Here is a 17891-nt window from a genome sequence, read left to right on the forward strand (position 1 = left end):
ACTCCAGCTCCTAATTAAAGGGGAAGTATGTTTCATCTGCAGGGCGAGTGCTCTGACACATAATGGAGTGCACAAAGAGCTCGTCTTTGTATTGATCAAACAACTGATTTACAAACTAATTGGGCCAAGAACCAGATCTGAGATTAATAAAGATTCCCACCTCATCCAGAGCGCCTCCACACCTCGAAACTCTCGCTGCCTAAAGGACACAAGTCTCCCTGCATTAGCACTAAATGTTGGCTTCAGATATAGACTGGTGTGGGACTGGGCATAATTCCTGGGGACGCTGGCCTGGCCATCGATAAGCTCATTCCGGCTCCAGTGGGGCCCTGTTTGTATCTCAGGTTCACATAAACATGAAGGAAAATCGATGACATTGATGTTTGTCCCAGAGCTGCTCACTGCATCTGCATACTAAACAAGCACATGCTATCGATAGCCAGGTCCAGTTTTGCTTTTAAAGTGGACCTCTTGTGCTCATTTCCACCTCTGTAGTTTTTACTATTGGACTCCACTAGAACAGCTTTGCATGACTCACAGTTCTAAATAATCCTTATTTATCTTACGAACCTCGGTAGAGCCATTCGATTCAACTGAACCAAGCTGCTTTAGCTCATTTTCTTTGAGGCCACCCTCACTTTAGGCCAATCAGAGCCGATCTAAGAAAGTCATTCTGCTTCCACTTAATCAGACTATAAAGACATCAGGTTCCATCCAGGCAGGGAAATGATTCAATACCCACAACCAGCTGCTTCTGCTACACATGATCTGTTGGAGTTACTGGTTGGAAACAGCAACATCGAGGGTCCTGCTGTAAACTCTGAACAGACCAGTCTGCGTGTATTTGTGTAACAGTCTTTTATGGACAGCGTCCTTGTAAAATAATAATAAATAAAGACAATAACTGATGTTTTTTTTTTTTCAGATTCTGACTTATTCGTGAGGACAATCTCATGAGTGGCCCCCATGAAACCAAAAGAGCACAGACAGTGAGAACTGTCTCGATTTTATTACAATTTTAATATTTCATAGAATTTTTCTTATTTGGTCACATTTTGACATATTTGGCTACAGTGGTGCCGTCTTTAAATTACAGTCTTAATGTTTATACCCCTCCACACCTGACTGGTGCTGGAGGCTCATGGGTATTGTTGTTTTTGATTAGTTTTTTTTTAAATTTAATTCTACTATTTTACACACAGTAAAGTAATAAAAAAGTGTTCAGGCTTTCACTTCTTTAAACTAGAGCAGCTCTGCTTGATTCGGTTACAATTTATCTTCATTTATCTTATAAACTTTTGCCCTCCCCACACCCCAACTGGCCCCTCCCTGAGCCTGGCTCTGCAGGAGGTTTCTTCCTGTTTAAAGGGAGTTTTTCTTTGCCACTGTCACCACGTGCTCGCTCATAGGGGTTGGTCTGATTTTTGGAGTTTTCTCTGTATTATTTTAGCATTTTATCTTACAATATAAAGTGCCTTGTTGCGATTTAGAGCTATATAAATAAAACTGAATTGAATTAAAGGATCAATAAGCTCATTCCAGAATTGCTACTCCTACAGTAGTGGTCCAAATTTAATCAAACTAGCACAAACTAATGAGTTTTTACCCAAACTGCAATCAAGGTAAAGGTCAGATATGTTGTTTCACTGGCAATGACCTGAACTGTGATGGATCATGAGCTCGCTGATTATTCAGAGTACTCTGCTTTAGCTGCAGGAACGCATCAATAATTTAGTCGTCTGTAATTAATGAACATCTTTACTGGTCTTTATCTTACAATATAAAGCGCCTGGGCCTTGGTCCATCCCCTCAGTTTGTTCTCTGTCTGAAACTACACATTTTAGCCCCTCCCCCTTTGAGCCTTCCCTCTGATTGGCTGCACAGCACAAAAAAGGGTTCACTGCTACAGCTGTGTGCCTCAGATGACTTATGAGGGATATCCCCTCTCTATGACATCATGCAGATCCAAGACTAGAAAAAAAACCTCAGGCAGCCATCCGTCAGCCTCCTAGCAGACACACCTGTGCTGCCATAGTTGACAGTGACCTAACGTTGAGGTCGAGGTCACTGAGATTTAAACTTTTAGTAAATCCACTCATGGTAAAACTTTGAGGCTCCTATATCGCCTCAATCACAAGCTTAGTTGTCCACACCGCCCGCCCGGTGACGACGTTACCGCATCAGCCGTTTATGGCTGTGGGGTAAAGACTGTGTGAGTGTTTAGAACAGGCTGAAGCCTGAGAGAATATCCACATTTGCTGGCATCATTATTTGATACTTTTGGTATAATTTAATATGAACACCCACTGGAACAGTATATATATATGACAGAAAGCAGAAGAAGTTCCCTTGAAAAGTTTGCCGTCTGAACTTCAAAGGTCTGTAATGTCACATCATCTTCTTCCAGCTGTGAAATCTGCTCTGCTCTCCGCTCTCCTCAGCCAATGGAGCCAGAAAGCCAACAACGAGCGTTTTAAAGAGTAATAAGTCTGACCTGAGGCTAATGTGGAGTCTCAGCCTCTCAGCTGGGCAGCTACACCCACCACTGACCTGTGATCAGATCCCAGCGAGGAGTCTCAGCCGTCCCAGCTCCTGTAACCCCCCACACTGCTCTCTAAGAAAAAAAGGGACCCAAATCACTGCATTTCCTCCATCTCCTGTCCTGCTCGGGGAAATAAAATCAGCCGAGCTTTCGTGCGGTTGCCTCGGCTCAAAGCCGTCGAACGCTCCAATTACAGGAAGCATAAATCTCAGGGAGAGGAAATTGCAGAAGGCCAGGAGGGAGGCGAGGAAAGTGGAGGGCACAAGCTCTCCGGTGTAGTGGGTAATAAGAGCAGAGCACCAGACGATGCCTCCTGGGAAATCAGGCCACTGCCCCTGCAGATGGAGTGGACCGCCACCACCAACGTAGCCGCTGTGGCGTTGCTATAAGTTTCCACAACTCATTTCTCAGGAGAGGAGACATAAAATCTGTCTGGCCTGCAGAGACATCCGAGTCCAGGGAATCTGCGGGGTGTTTGATGGGGAAAATGCTAACCTGTTAGTGCTTTAGCGTAGCTCTGATGGATGGCTGGTGAGCATCCAGCTGTGGAAGACCAGCAGCCTTTGGGAAATGAAACCTGATTCATTCCTCACACACGGCTCTGTAGATACGCAGCATATGGCCAAAGGTTTGTGTAAATACAGTCTCATCCTGTTTTTATGGTTTGCTACTTTTAATTATGTAATTAAAGTCAAATATTTTTGCACATTCAAGTGTAAGAGCACATCTGCTCACATAGCCAGAACCTCAAAGCAATGGTTTTCCCAGTGAGGCGTTGGAAAGCCAGATCACCAACTGTTAGCACCAGCAGCAGCTCACTAATGGGAGCAGTGGGTTCAGCATCTGGAGGAAAGGCTGACTAAAGGTTACAGCAGCACAGTAATGATCATGGCTTCAGGACGGCTGTGGTGTGAAGTGTTAATGTGGTATTAATTGTCCTGATGCAGTAAAACTCCATCTGTTAGCTCTTAAGCTTTAAGTGGTCAGGATCTTCGTAAGTAATCAGGATACTGTCGGCCTTGTGCTGTAATCTGATTTCTTAAACATAATGAGTGGTTTCAATGATCTACACAGGCTTTCAGAGTAAAACAGGCCTGGAAGGGGACAAGATGCCACAAAATATATAACAGAACCAAAGTGTCTGTCAGAACAGAGCCCAACATGGAGCGACCATTAAATGACCCACGCTAAATCAGATGCTACGGCTAAACTTCGGGCATCTTCTTTTTTTAAACGATCCAAAGCTGAGAGGTTTTCAGGTTTGTAAACTGAAATTAATATAATTGACTTACTAGACGACCACGAACACAGAAATCAGACTGAAAACAAGGACCACCGAGGTTTAGAGCAGTTAGACGTTAGCAGGAAGTTAGCTCACTAGTTTCCTTCTAAAGATGATAAACTGTGTTCTGATTGAAGTAATTCTAAAAAACTAACCTGCACGGCATTATCACAAGTGTGGGAATAAGTGAATACTAAACAGCAGCAGTGTTTGGAGCTGTAGCTAATCTAATTTAATATTAAAATAAAGACATTAGCATAGGGACGATGGAGGATGAGGGTTAAATGTGTGAGGGGCAAACTTCAGCCAAGAGAGCATCTGAGACGATTACTCAATAAAAACACCCGGCGCTGAGCTTGACGTCCACACTGAAGTCTTATTTGGACCAAGAGTGACTCTTTAATGAAGGGTTAAAATATCTGGAGTGGCGGCGCCCCTGGGCTGCAGTTTCACTGTGAGGTTTTAAGCAGTTAAAGATGTGCTGCACATGAATAACGCCAATAAAAAGGCAGAGGAGAGCGAGGACTATCGTTTTTGGAGGCTTCTCAAAAATAAGAGCCAGAACTGCAGCACATTAAAAAGACGAGAGGCTCGGGCATAGCAGGAAACCCTCGGACTAGAAAGTCAGTCGATACGTCATCAGAGAACAAGAGAAATTCAACAAACAAATAACCAACCTCAGTTTTTAAATGGCTAAGACACAAATAAGGGGCGAACAGAGCTCAGATCAAAGACACGACGAACAACTGGAAAGATTTTATTTCATGACTCAGGAAGATTATTTGCACTGAACTTCAGACATTCCTTTAAACGATGCGAGAACAGGAACAATAGTCCAGACTGAACTATTCTCCAGTAGTTACTGTTGTGGTGTGCTCGGAAATAACTTTGAAGACTATAAGTGATATCAGCATCTTAACGACCCAACGATCAGGAAAACAAAGAAAGTGGAGGCTCTGTTGATTTAAATCGATATAATGTCAGAAGCTCTCACCGCCTGCATTCTTCCCGCTCGCTGTGAGTGATTAACCGGCTGCCCTTTGTTTTGAACATGCGCGTTGGGCGTTGAAAATCAAGATTCAATCTTCTGTTCCAGTTTGTGTTGTTGCTGTTCGTCTGTGTGGGTGTTGGTTCTGATGCAGGAGGTCCACTTTAATAACTGATCAATGGATGTGACGGTGAATCGGACTCCAACACATCCCTGAGGTTTACAGAGCTCGTCAAAGGTCATCACAGCTGCAGCTATTTTATTTGATTTATTCAGCATGAACTGATTTTAACCACACATATAGATCCTCTAAATGTCAACAATATGTAGAGACGTTTCATTTCCCTGAAAATAAGATAACACAGCAGACCTGAGCTGTTAGAAAAGACAAGCTTTTAACTAGAAACTGTATAATATGAAGTATTTCAGGTGTTTCTCTGCACAAACATAGAACTCATCATATTTCAAACTCTGGCTTTTATAATGTGAATAAGTGCCTCACTTATACTTTTAATTACGCTCCAGCAGTCGGCCTTGCTGCCGCGTTTTCATGCCTTCCGAGTTCACTGTCATTATGTTTTTAATTGACTGAACATCAAACGCTGAGAGCTCGTCCTCGGCTTTTCCTCTGAACTCTGCGCAACGTCATCAGTCACATTGATTTCAGAGAACGAGCCAGTTAATCAGCCGCAGATCAATTTTAATTACGAGTCACTGAACGAGTCAGTAAAATTCTCCCAAACCTGGAGGGTTATGAAAGTCCAGGGTCAGCTTAGGACCTTTACTGGATACTGACGCTCCGGTCAGGAATCGAACGACTCCTGTTCCAAAGGTGTGCAGTCTCACCACTACGCTATCCAGCTGCCTGTGAGGTCTGTTGGCTGAGCGGCTCCAGCAGATCCCAGGAACAACATCCGAGGTCTCTGTCCAGAAGAGCGCAGTCCTGGGAGCAGCTAAGATACTGCACAGGACCCTCAAACTCCCAGGCCTCTGGTAGAGGACCCGAGCTTGGAAGATGAAGACCGCCCGCAGGGGCGAGAGGAGTATTTTTTTTATTTGTGTATATTTAAAAAAAAAACGTATAATTATCTGCTGCTAACTGGGGCTGTCAAAAATATTCTAAATAAACAAAGCAGCACTACCAGTGTCTTTGTCTCTCGTAAAAAGCAGTAAAATGTACCTTTAATGGTTTTAGCTTGTATCTAATAAAAAGGTCTATAAAAAATTTGAAAGTTATTCGATACTTTTTTAAAAATCCCTTTGTGCTAGAAAATGTCGGCTTTTTTAAAACTTCCTCTCGTAATGACGGTCACAGCAGACTAATTACAGCTTAAAGGTAGTTTTTCTACAAACATCTGCAAACTTGAATGAAAATATTCTGTTGGAGAGGATGTCACGAGTACGTGACTGCAGCGACATCTCTCTCTATTTAAGCCTCAAAGTTTAGTTTCAAACTGCTCTGAAATCTGAAATCAGGCAGTTTTCTGCTTCTTCTTCTTTCAGCTGCTCCTTTCTGCTTAGATCTTCCTCTTTTCCTCCAGCCTGGCAGCTCCATCTTCATCATCTTTCGTCTAATATATCCACCTTTCCTCCTCTGCACACATCCACACCATCTCCACCTTTCTGTCTCCAAACTGTTGAGCCTAAGTGAATCCAGGCCTTCCTGCTCACCCCCAGTGAAAGTCTTACGTCTTCAGCTCGGCCGCCTGTCTTTGTCAGTGCTACTGTCTCCAAATCACACATCACAGCAGGATGATGCACACTACCAGCTTTAAACCTTCCCGTCCACTCTGCTGCTGTGCTTCTATCACAAATCACCGCTGACACCTGCCTCCACCCACTCCACCCTGACTGGCCGTTGCTTTGGTGTCCAAATGTTTAAACTCTCTACCTTCATTATGTCGGCTCCTCTCAGCTTCACTGCTGCAACTTTTTTCTACTCTCGGATTTATATGATGTCACAGAGAGGGGATATCCCTAATATGGTCATTACAGGCACAGAAGCCCCTCCTGCTGTTTAAAATCTTTTGAGCGAGGCAGCCAATCAGAAGATTGTTAGCATAATGGGAGTGGGAGGAGCTAAAACAGAGAGCATCTACTGGTGGACAGCCCAAGATAAGATAAATAAGGATTATTGTGAACTGTAAATCACACAAAGCTCCTTTAGTAGAGTCCAAGAATAGAACAGGCCCACAACAAATGGAAACTTAGCAAATTTCTCATATTTTTTCTTGAAAAAGAATCTGTGCAAACTGAAATGTGAAATTAGGTTTTAGTGTCAGAACAGCAGAAGACTTGTTACTTGAACTGCTTTTTGCACTCACCTGCATCACTCGCAGCATCAGCACCTGTGCTTGATTATATCAGGCACTGAGTATATATATATTTAAAAGTTGGATGCTTTAAGACGGTGTGTATATCATGAGATTGTAGATGAGGTTGTTTCTCGACAGTTTCTCTTCATAATTCCCTCTGTGCTGTTTTAAAAAAGCCATTACATCATGAGTGATGGAACAGAATGAAGACAAATGAAGGCGATGTTCAAATGAAGACGCCACGACTCTTAATATGAGGCGGCAGCTGAATGATTCCCTCAGATGACGCCTTAAACGGCGGAAGCCCTCAAAGCCTGACTGATGTCCTCGCAGCTCGATATCAGTAAATGAGCCGTTATAATTCACTTTTCTGATGAACCCTCACTCTCAATCGGTCAGTCACCCGGACAGCGTTAATTCCCATTTCCATTGCGTCAACACTGTGTACTTCCTGGCACACACTCACCGGTGGAGCAGGGCCCGTCGGACACCCGGGAGATGAGTCTCTGCTGTTTGCAGGACGCCTGTCGCCTGTAGCACTCGTTCTGGTAGGTGTCTCCGTTTGAGCCGCACACAGGGACGTAGTTTTTGTGACACTGGAAATCAAACACAATCAGATGTTAATTAAGCTTCAGTGTGACAACAGATACGAACCATAGAGAGAGGGGGCCGCTTCACTCAGGGGGAGGGGGAGGAGTCAAAAACATGTAGATTGACTCTAGCACAACTATGCAAAACTATTAATTACATCAGCTATATACATTACAGGAATTATTGTTGGTTACAATAATAATAATAATGATCAATAAGGTCTAGTTTTACATTTTGGTTTTATTTTAGTTTAGTTTGGGTTTGCTGGTTTGAGTCAAGTTTTTATTGTTAAAACATGTTTAGATGCTTTAATTTTTATCAGCGTTTATCAGTTTGAATGTTAGCTTCAGTTTTTATTCGTTGTCATATGGACGACATTTCTCAGATTGTAAGTTTAGAAGGAAATACAATAAAAACACTTAACACATAAGCATGAGTTTCATAGGAGTCACGTGTGTGAGCACATTACAAGAGCAGAAGCTGTGGAAGTTTGCTGGTGTGGAACATTCAGGTGTGTTAACACAATTCCACAATTTTCCCAGAGAATTCACCCCAATCTCACACCGTCCAATGCTCAGAGAAACTGCAAAAACCCGAGAGTTTTGTGACAGCACGTTACAAAGCACGGAGGTGGAGAAGTGATGATTTGGGCACCTTACAGTTGACCTTGAACTCCTCTGCATATCAAAAGATTCTTGACTAAAATGTGAGGCCATCTGTCCCACAGGTAAAGCTTGGACCAAACTGGGTCATGCACCATGAAATGACCCAAAGCACAGCAACAAATCTACAACACGAGGGCTGAAACAGAAAAGGACCCAAGTTCTGCAGAGGCCCAGTCAATGTTCAGGCCTCTGACCTCCCGACTGAGATGCTGTGGTGGGACTTAAAGAGAGATGTGCATGAAAGAACCTCAAAAAGCAACGCTGTGAACAAGTCTGGGCCAGAATTCCTGTATGACGATGAGAAACTGTCACGAGATGATCACCTCGAGTTACAGCAGCTAAATGAGATCCTACAAGCAGTTTTTCACAGAAACACACAGAGTCCTAAATAAAACCCTTCAGATACAGAGTATTTTATTTGTGTTACATCAGAGTCAGAGAAACGTTACTATGTTATCAAATGTGATTCGCTATATTATTCTGCAACACTGTTGCAATGTGGTTCTAGTTTTCTTCTAAACCAGCGGTCCCCAACCTCTTTTGTGCCACGGACCGGTTTATGCCCGACATTATTTTCACGGACCGGCCTTTAAGGTGTCGCGGATAAATACAACAAAATAAAACTAGCACCGGTACCGAAAAAAAGAAGATTTATTCATAACACACGTGAAAAGACCCAGGAAAACCGAGTTAACGATAAAAACGATAACAAAATAACGCTGAAAACCGATAAAAACCCTGAAAACTATACATTTCACACCTGAGCCTCAACTCTCGCGGCCCGGTACCAAACGACTCACGGACCGGTACCGGTCCGAGGCCCGGGGGTTGGGGACCGCTGTTCTAAACTGAGCGGCTCTCAGCACGTTTTCTTTGAAGGTCCTGAGCCTGAGCATCGCCTCCTTTGGATGTTTGCACAGAAATGAGTTCACGGGTTGAAATGAGTCCATGCAGTGCACGTTTAAAGGTAGAGAGGAGAAAGATGGCGTTATCAAGCCTGTGCTGTACATGTGTGATCAATATGGGTCAAATATGATGCAAGCTGTCAGGCACTTACAGAGTTTCATTCGCTCTCCATGGAGGTTATATAAACCCGCTCTGCTCACACTGTCAGCTATAAGCTACAGCTGCCAAGGACACATATCAGTATTCAGCAATCCATATTCTATTAACTCTCACACATCAATCATTTAGCAGGAATCCCCTGCAGGTTTGACCTCCGTGACCTCCAACACACTGCAGAAGCGGGCCAGGTTCATATCCAACAGGAAGAGAGTCCGATGGAGTCGGCAGCTGAAATCCATGAAAGACAAAACAACCGATGAGCAGCATCCAACCTCCAGCTGAGAGAGGAGAACATTTTTCTGTCCTGTCAGGACTCTTCCTGGTTTGCTCCGTCAGCATTTTGTGGTTTTGTTCTGCTGAAGTAAATTTGTTGTTACGTGTTTTTTTCTTTCCATCAGACTTTCAGCTCGAGCTCATTATCAGCACTCATCAGCATGTTTGGCTTTCTTTGTTCAGTTTTAGTGACTGAAGCTCTTTTTCTGTTCAGAGAAGCAAACTCAGAAGTTTTAATGATCAGGAATTAGCCGGATCCCTGCTGGTTAGAGGAGAACAGAAGGCTTATTTCGGTGAAAATCGAACAGATTAGTCCTGTAAATGAAGGCAGGTGTGATGAATTTCATTGGAGGTGGATGTTTGATTTTTTTGACTGCATGGCCCTGCCTGCAGGCAGGCAGGTGGAGCAGCTCCTATCAGACAGTGAAATAGCTTTAATGAGGATCTCTGTCATCTCAATAAAGCGTAACACACGTAAAAATGTGTGTCTTGGACTGATTTACATTCACACATACACAAACCTGCACAGAAACCATAAAGTTTTAATGGCTTCGAGCTATTTCAAGGCTCCACGGGAGATAAATCCGCTTAAAACTGCTGACTTGCAGTGCAGAGTTAGATTTATTTATCTGCATTAAAGGGCCACTTCAGCTCTCAGACACTTTTTACTTTCACAGAGCCGATAATGCTGCGAGGTGAAGCACAGCCATTGTCAGAAACTATATTTGAAAAGGGAAAATTTAAATAGTGCCAGTTCTGCTCATCTCCAGCTCCATGTTTTTACTCTTTTAGAGTAGCTTTGCATGACTAACAGCTAAAAATAATCCTTCTTTATCTCACAATGGTCCTCGGTGCAGAGCCTCAGCTTCCCCCTCTGTCTGAAACAAGCTCCTCCCCTTTAGGCCAGTTTTGTACTGACTGGCTGACTGTCACAAACAGAAGGTTTGAAGGGCAGGTGGGTGGGGTTTCCAATCTATGACATCACCAAGATCCAAAAGTAGACACAAAAGTGTTTCGAGCAGTCTGCAGCCTAAGCTTTAGGCACACGAGGAAGTTTAATATGAACATCCACTGCTGGAAGAGGATATGTATGACAGGAAATGACTTGCCTCCAAATAAAACTCACTTTGCAAACATCTGGATCATGCTCTCAGTTGACTTTGGGGAAGTTCTCGTCCATGAATATTCTTTGTGAAGATGCAGACGTAGAGTACTGAACACAGAGACGGGCACCTCCGCCTGCCCACAAATAAAACTCACTGAAGCTTTAACCACTTTTCACATGGTTTGCTTCGGTGCTTTGTTTTCATATAAATTTTCAGATATAGAAATCTGAATCAACTGGGCCTCGATCCCCGCTGTTTGATCCCATTATAAAACCCCCAGAAGCGCCTCTTCCCCTACACTACATCTGCTCTTCCCTGCAGACACGAGAACACAGCGTGATGTTTTATGCACCATCAACAAGCAACCTTCAGGCTGTCCTTGAGGCCTTTTGTAGAGACAGAACAGAAGATGGGAAACAGATGACAGTCAGGTTGTTATCAAAAGGATCCAGCGTGCCTGACCTTTCAAAGCCTTCCAATTACAATTACTGTTCATCTTTTTAGCAAGTCTAGTGGCAGAAAAATGAAAACAGAACGATTTAGCTGTGTGAGGTTTGTGGAGCAGCCAGAAAGGCTTTGCTTCTGCTAATAAGCGATCTTAGTGTTTGTTTATTAATAAGCTTGCACTGTTTAATATTAAATGTAGATCCAAAGCTGCAGCAGGAAGTGGTAGACTTCTGCATGTCTGAACTACCTGTAACGGCTCTTTATTCTTCTTTTGTTTTGCCGCGATACACATTTGGACACTAGGGGGCAGTCAACTTTTAAATGACTGCATTTATAAAGGAAGGCTTGACATGATGATAACTATTTACAACAAATTAAAGGGTCATTCGATGAAAAATCACCCTGCTTGTACCATATCTTGTTTAACTGTGTTGTTTTTCCACCATTTTTGAGCCCTTGGAACTTCATCCATGCAGGAGATTTCCACGTGAAGTTCTCAGGGCTGAAAGACACCAAATAAATGTTACTGCGACTCCATCTGTGTCCCGATCTGAAGACAAAATCAAATCTCTGTTCAGCCTTATTTATACCTCTACTTTGAGCGTCACTATCATGGATACACGTCTGTGATGTGCAGGAACAGAAACAAGCTTCGGTACTCGGATGTTTGATCTTTTTTTCTCATCATTCACCAGAGAAAAACTTCAAAAAGTGTGTTTTGGATAAACTTTAAAGGATCGGAACGTCGTGTGGGATCAGTTGCTGCTACAGCACATGAAGGATCTTATTGTACCTGTGTTTGCGCACCAGGCTCATCTCCTAGTTTTATAATATAATCATATTTTAACACTTGTGAACGTGACGAATGGCAGTGAGATGGAGAAACGGCACTGGTGGTCTCACACAGCATCACACTGATCAAATAACTTCAGGTCCTGAAGAAGCTTTCTGGGTGATGTCGGGGCTGCGGTGTGGACTTACACGAGTCTCATTTTGCAAGTTGTACTTGACTGTATTGCGCGCTTCAGGGCATGAACTGCATCATACTTTGCAGGTGGTCAGGGTGGGCGGTGGGTTTACAAAGGGCCGGGCTTTTCATCATGCAGTCAGTGTGGACTGGAAGGCTTTCAGGCTCTTCCTACTGTTACAATCAGAGTTATAATTCAGGCTGTCGCTGCTTCTGTGTGCAGCTGAAGACTCCTCAGAGCCGCCGTCTCGCTCGGACAGCTGTGAAACTCCTCTGATCACGTCGAACGGCTGCGCTCGCTTCGCTCTGTCCTCTTTGTGTGCACATGAATGTGGGTTCTGCTTTCAGCTCACGGAGCGTGACGGCCAGCTTCAAACAGCCGCCGTGTGTCTTGTTATTGCGGTGAAGCTGCGGCTCTGTGGTGAATTCTGCTTCCAGGAGCTGCCCTTCACGCTGCCGCTGCTTTTATTTTGCAGCCGTTCGACCAAATATGCAGCGAATACAACAGGCTGACGGGAGAGTAATTCTATTTTGTTTCATATCAGAGGAACACGCTGCAGGCGGGTCATGCTTCTTTATGTGTCAGAAAGAACTTCACGGTGTTTTTCCTCATTTTAGCTCCTAAAACTAACAAGAATTAACTGGGAAGAGACCGCAGACAGGCCGGCTGCTCACAGGATTTTATTATTCACACATTGCTGCTGTGACTGCTCCATTTTCATATTAAAGAGGGAGGTGAACATGACATGCCTGTCTCATTGTCTCATTTTCAGAGGTAGGGCGCCTGAGCTGCCAATGAGAGATAGTGCTTCCTTGTGCGCTGATCAAAGTTAGCATTCTGGCTACCACCATGTTAGCTTTTTCAGAGCTGGAAGTGACCGGCGTGTGGACAAGAGGGTGGAAATATCAGCTAATGCTACCTAGCTTTGTTAGCGAATTTATTTCATAAATGGGGTGCAAAATATAGACGCACATAAGTGTTACTAAAGCATGGAGTATGCATTCCTGTCACACAGTGTTTACACCCCTCACCCCCAACTAATAGCCGCCCCTCCCTGAGCCTGGATCTGGTGGAGGATTAAAAGGGAGTTTTTCCTCCCCGCTGTCCCCAAAGCGCTTGCTCATAGGGGGTCATATGATCGTTGTGGTCTCTCTGTATTATACTGCATAGGGTCTTTATTTTACAACACCCTGACACAGGAGCTGAGACGTGCATCTGGACATTCAGCCCATCCACCTACTGTTAGACTACTTAAATTACAAGAAATGTTCAGCCTGTGTTAAGGAATAAAGGTGGTCACACCAAACATCAACGTTCAGGCTTGTTAGAATTGCACAAACTCTGTTTTTGCCTCATAAGCTGTATTTCCGTGCATGTTTGCATGTTTCAGTAAACTGCTGCAAACACTTCCTGTTTTCATGGCAAGCTATAAAGACATGCGGGATGGCAAGACTTTTGCACACAGCTTTCCAAATATTTACTAGAATACCGTATTTTCGGACCATAAGGCACATTAAGCAAAACAAAACAGTCAGATAAGTCAAACTTTACTCAACTCATTCTTCTTGCTTGCTCCACTTCCGTACCATTGATTCATTTATGCTGAATTCTCTGGCAGCTGCTCTATTCCCATGTTGTTGCAGTATATTAATGACTAACCTGGTATTGTGGATGGATTATCTCAGTTGTTCTCCTGACTGAAGTTTGGTCCGTTTACAGCATCCTGCCATGTGATTGCATTTGTCCCTAACCATCGGGAACCCTCAATTTAACTTTTATGGAGTGGAAAAGTGTTAGCGTTCATCCTCCCGCTTCACTGTGTTTATGTTATGCTAACATAGCTGTGTCGCTAGCGACCACATAGGACATCATCATATACTAGCTAGCCCAACTTCAGTAACCCTACAAACGTCACTCCTGTTTAGTTTTATGTCTTCACATTTTAATTTTTTCAGAAATCTCTCAGTCAGAACATGCTATATCATGTTTAGGTGGAAATTAGCGAGCTAACTCCATGCTAACTTCAAACTCCATTAAACTTAATAAATTCTGTTTTCATGGATGCCTGGATGTTAAACTTAATTGTTGCACCTTATTACAACGCTGATCATTTTATTAAAGATGAAAGAATTTAGACAGTTTTTAACTCCCAGTGATGTCGCAGTGTTCGTTTGTTTTTGGGACCTGAAGCGGACGGAGTTTAGGACCCAGATTACTCCGCGAGGCTCCGCGAGGCTCCTGACTACGATAGCCGTAATGCTCCGACAATCCATCGGGCGGTGCGGCTTCGTAGCTTACCAAAGTCGTACAAAAACATTTTTTAACAGATTTTTGAGCGCCGTGTACCACATAAAATGGGTTTGAGGTCAGTAAGCACATCAGAATTCATACATAAGGTGCACCGGATTATAAGGCACACTGTCGATTTTTGAGAAAATGAAAGGATATTAAGTGCGCCTTATAGTGCGGAAAATACAGTAATACACTTTATAGATAATATCAGCTAATGTTTCTGGAACCTTGTTAACATCAACTAATGGAACACAACTCTAACTTAAACATGTCATTGATGACCAGGTAAACGTTTTATGTCCGATAAGATTAAAAAAAAAGAAAAATGATGTCATCTACCTGGAACTGGCAGACACACTTGAGCTGAGCGCCGTCCTCTCTGCAGGTGCCCCCGAATCGGCAGGTGGAGTCATCGCAGACCCTCAGGTCGCTCTTCTTCTCTGACAGATCTAACGGCAGAGACACAAACAAAGGCAGCGAGTTAAATACGGAGACAGACAACAGGCAGGCGGATCAATAAGGTGAGTCACACCTGCGGCACCTCCACGAGTGCTGCTGCTAAATCCCAACATCCCGGCTCTGATCACACGCTCAGTCCAGACAAGTTTATGAGTTTATGAACAATGAGAGCAGACGGCGAGCTGAGCTGCAGGAAAAATACGGACACGACAGAGATGATTGTTTATCAGCCCGAGCAGACACCTGGACTACAGGTGAGTGTTTACACCGGGGAAATAACAGATGGACTTGCAGAGCTGAGAAATCTGTTCTCCTCAGAGGGAAGAAAACTGGTGGGTGGTATCATCATTAATGCACAAAGCAGAAGTCACTTCTCATCTTCACCTGCCTGAGGAGCTGCTCACAATTACAGGAGTCTGACTGTACTCTGACAAACAGAGACGGTTCGGGTGGAAAAAAGCTCTCTCCCGGGGAATCACTGTCTTCTTCGCTGTGATTTTTCCTCTTCAATCTAACGCGCTCAGTTGAATCGGTTACTGTGGATTGGTGCTAAATAAATCAAGCTGAATTGGTGGTGTAATCTAACCATGAAAACCCTGCTGTGCCCCAGTAAACCAGCCTGATACTATCGGTAGATCCAAGATAAACGGAATAATCCGGGATCAACCTATCCTGACAGTGTTTATCTAGATTAAAAACATTTACATGGATAAACATGTAAACACTATGGCTCAGTTTCACAGGGATGGACAACAGTCGGCCTCGTCTTAGACTACAAACTGTTTTTAATAAAGATCCTTTCAGTTCGGTGCTAGGCTAATCCGAACCTGGTAAACTGGCTCATGGAGTTAGAACTCCAAGAGGTGCTACTGTATGACTTCAAAGGATAAAATAATAATAATAATAATAATAATAATAATAATAATAATAATAATAATGAGCCCCCAGCTTTGCATGGTGCACAATCAAAATAAGCCTCAGAAGGATTGTTAGCAGGTGGGAGGGACTTCTGTGAGGCAACGGCTAATTTGGGGGATTCTGGTGTAACCAGCACATATCTGAACCAAACTTTGGCCTAATAGCCAATAAAAAGGTACGATAGTTTACAATGAAATAAACAAGGAGCCTAAAAATACATAAATTATAATGATTCAATAAATGCTTAGTTACATTAAAAAGAAACTCAAAATAAAAATCTTTATAATTTAATGCACGACATGGTTTTTAGGCTCATTTCTTGCTCCATGTTTTTATTCTCGGACTCTGCTCGAAGCTTCTGATGACTCGTTTTATCCTCTCAGTTCATCCATCTGAAACGAGCCCTTCTACCTCCATCTCTTCAACATTCTTGTTATTTGCCACCCCTCTCACACAAAAGGTTTTAATATCAGAAGCCCCGCCCCTGTTAGTAGTAGAAAACACACCTATATGATACTGAGTGTTGAAACTGGTTGAAACATCAGAGCGCCGCTCTCAGGCTGAATGCTGCGGGGACAAACTCGCAGCTGATCCTGAATCAGTTTGGCTCTTTAAACTTTCACTCATGATCAGTTCATGAAATGTCACAAGGCGACTTATTTATGGGCATTTTTTATCTGTGAGACTTCTAGAGCCGACACACACACACACACAAACACACACACACACACACACACACAGATAATAACAGGCCTGCACGGCTCAGAAATGTGCTGTGAACTTGAATAATCCACATTTCCTTTGAGATTCCTGCAGCAGATTCCCGCCTCGGTGCCGGCACGAGCGCTGCCGAGTGGCTTTGAGGAGCCGTGTAATGGCCTGTAATTACTGTTTGCAAACCTCCCCGAGTCCCAAAAATGGCCGCCGCTGGCCGCAGTAACAGCCAACCCTGGAGCTCAGCAGCGTCTCAGAGACGGGCAATGTGAGCCTCCAGCTGAGAAAATAACACTCAGACTCAACGAGCAAGAAAACAAAAGAGTAACAGGCGAGTTTGGAAGAAGTCGTACAAGGTAACAACAGCCGAGTTTTAAAATGAATGTTATGGTGTCTGATGTGAAAATCCTCTTACGTGTTTCAGCCAAGGCCCACATGCAAACAGATGCTGTTTAAGAAATATCACAAACATTCACTGATGCTGAACGTGTGAAGCTTACACATGTGATCGGTTACTGATCAATAATTTCAGATAAGTTTCCCTCACCGTGAACCTCACACTGAGCCAAACAGCTGAGGAGTCTCACCTGTTTGATCTGAGAGTTAATTATCAGGATGCTGATTGGTGAACGTGAACGTCACATCATCAGAGACGAGCAAACAAAACATCAGATTTCACTTTCAGGGGTGAATTTGTGACAGTGAAAGAAAAATAAACTGCGGTTAAAGTTAAAAAGGTTAGTAAAAATCCAAAAATGTGGTAAAAGTAATGAGAAGTAAAAACATGAGAGGAAACAATACAAATAACAAACACAGAGAGCTTCAAAGATTTTTAACAAGTCAAAATTTTTTAAAAATAAAGTCAAAAATTGTGCAAAAAAAAAATTTAAATATGAGAAAATCTTAAATATGAGATTAAAAGTATTAATCTCATATTAAAATTACTGGAAAAGAAAAAATGTCCAAAAAAACTAGAACAATATAAAATATGAATATAACACAATGAGCCAAAAATAACATTAGAAACAGAATCTCAAATAGAGAAGTTATTCAAAAATTCAAGAAAGTAAATACGGGAAAAAATGAAATAGCAAATGAAACACGTGAGACATTTAAAAAAAAAAATACAGAAAATGTGAGATATGAAGTTTAAATTCTGACAGTAAACGTTCAGAGCTGCAGAGCCAACCATCGTTAAACATCCCAGAGTCGCATCATCGTTTGTCCTAATGCCATCTGATCGTCCGGCTGCTCCAGTTTCCTCCA

The 17891-nt window shown here is 43.0% G+C and overlaps 1 protein-coding gene across 1 annotated transcript in view; it reads right to left on the bottom strand.

Annotated features, from left to right (window-relative positions):
* tmeff1a (transmembrane protein with EGF-like and two follistatin-like domains 1a) overlaps positions 1-17891 on the bottom strand; it is a 104935-nt gene that overhangs the window by 39221 nt on the left and 47823 nt on the right. The window contains exons 2-3 of the mRNA XM_084912270.1: positions 14874-14983; positions 7594-7723 (exon numbers count right to left, since the gene is read on the bottom strand). Coding sequence (XP_084768396.1) covers positions 7594-7723; positions 14874-14983 — 240 coding nt within the window. The remainder of the gene's footprint in view (positions 1-7593; positions 7724-14873; positions 14984-17891) is intronic.

This window comes from Perissodus microlepis, chromosome 18 (assembly GCF_051167445.1).
Source record: "Perissodus microlepis isolate ML-2025 ecotype Zambia chromosome 18, ASM5116744v1, whole genome shotgun sequence".
NCBI classification, from domain to species: Eukaryota; Metazoa; Chordata; class Actinopteri; order Cichliformes; family Cichlidae; genus Perissodus; species Perissodus microlepis.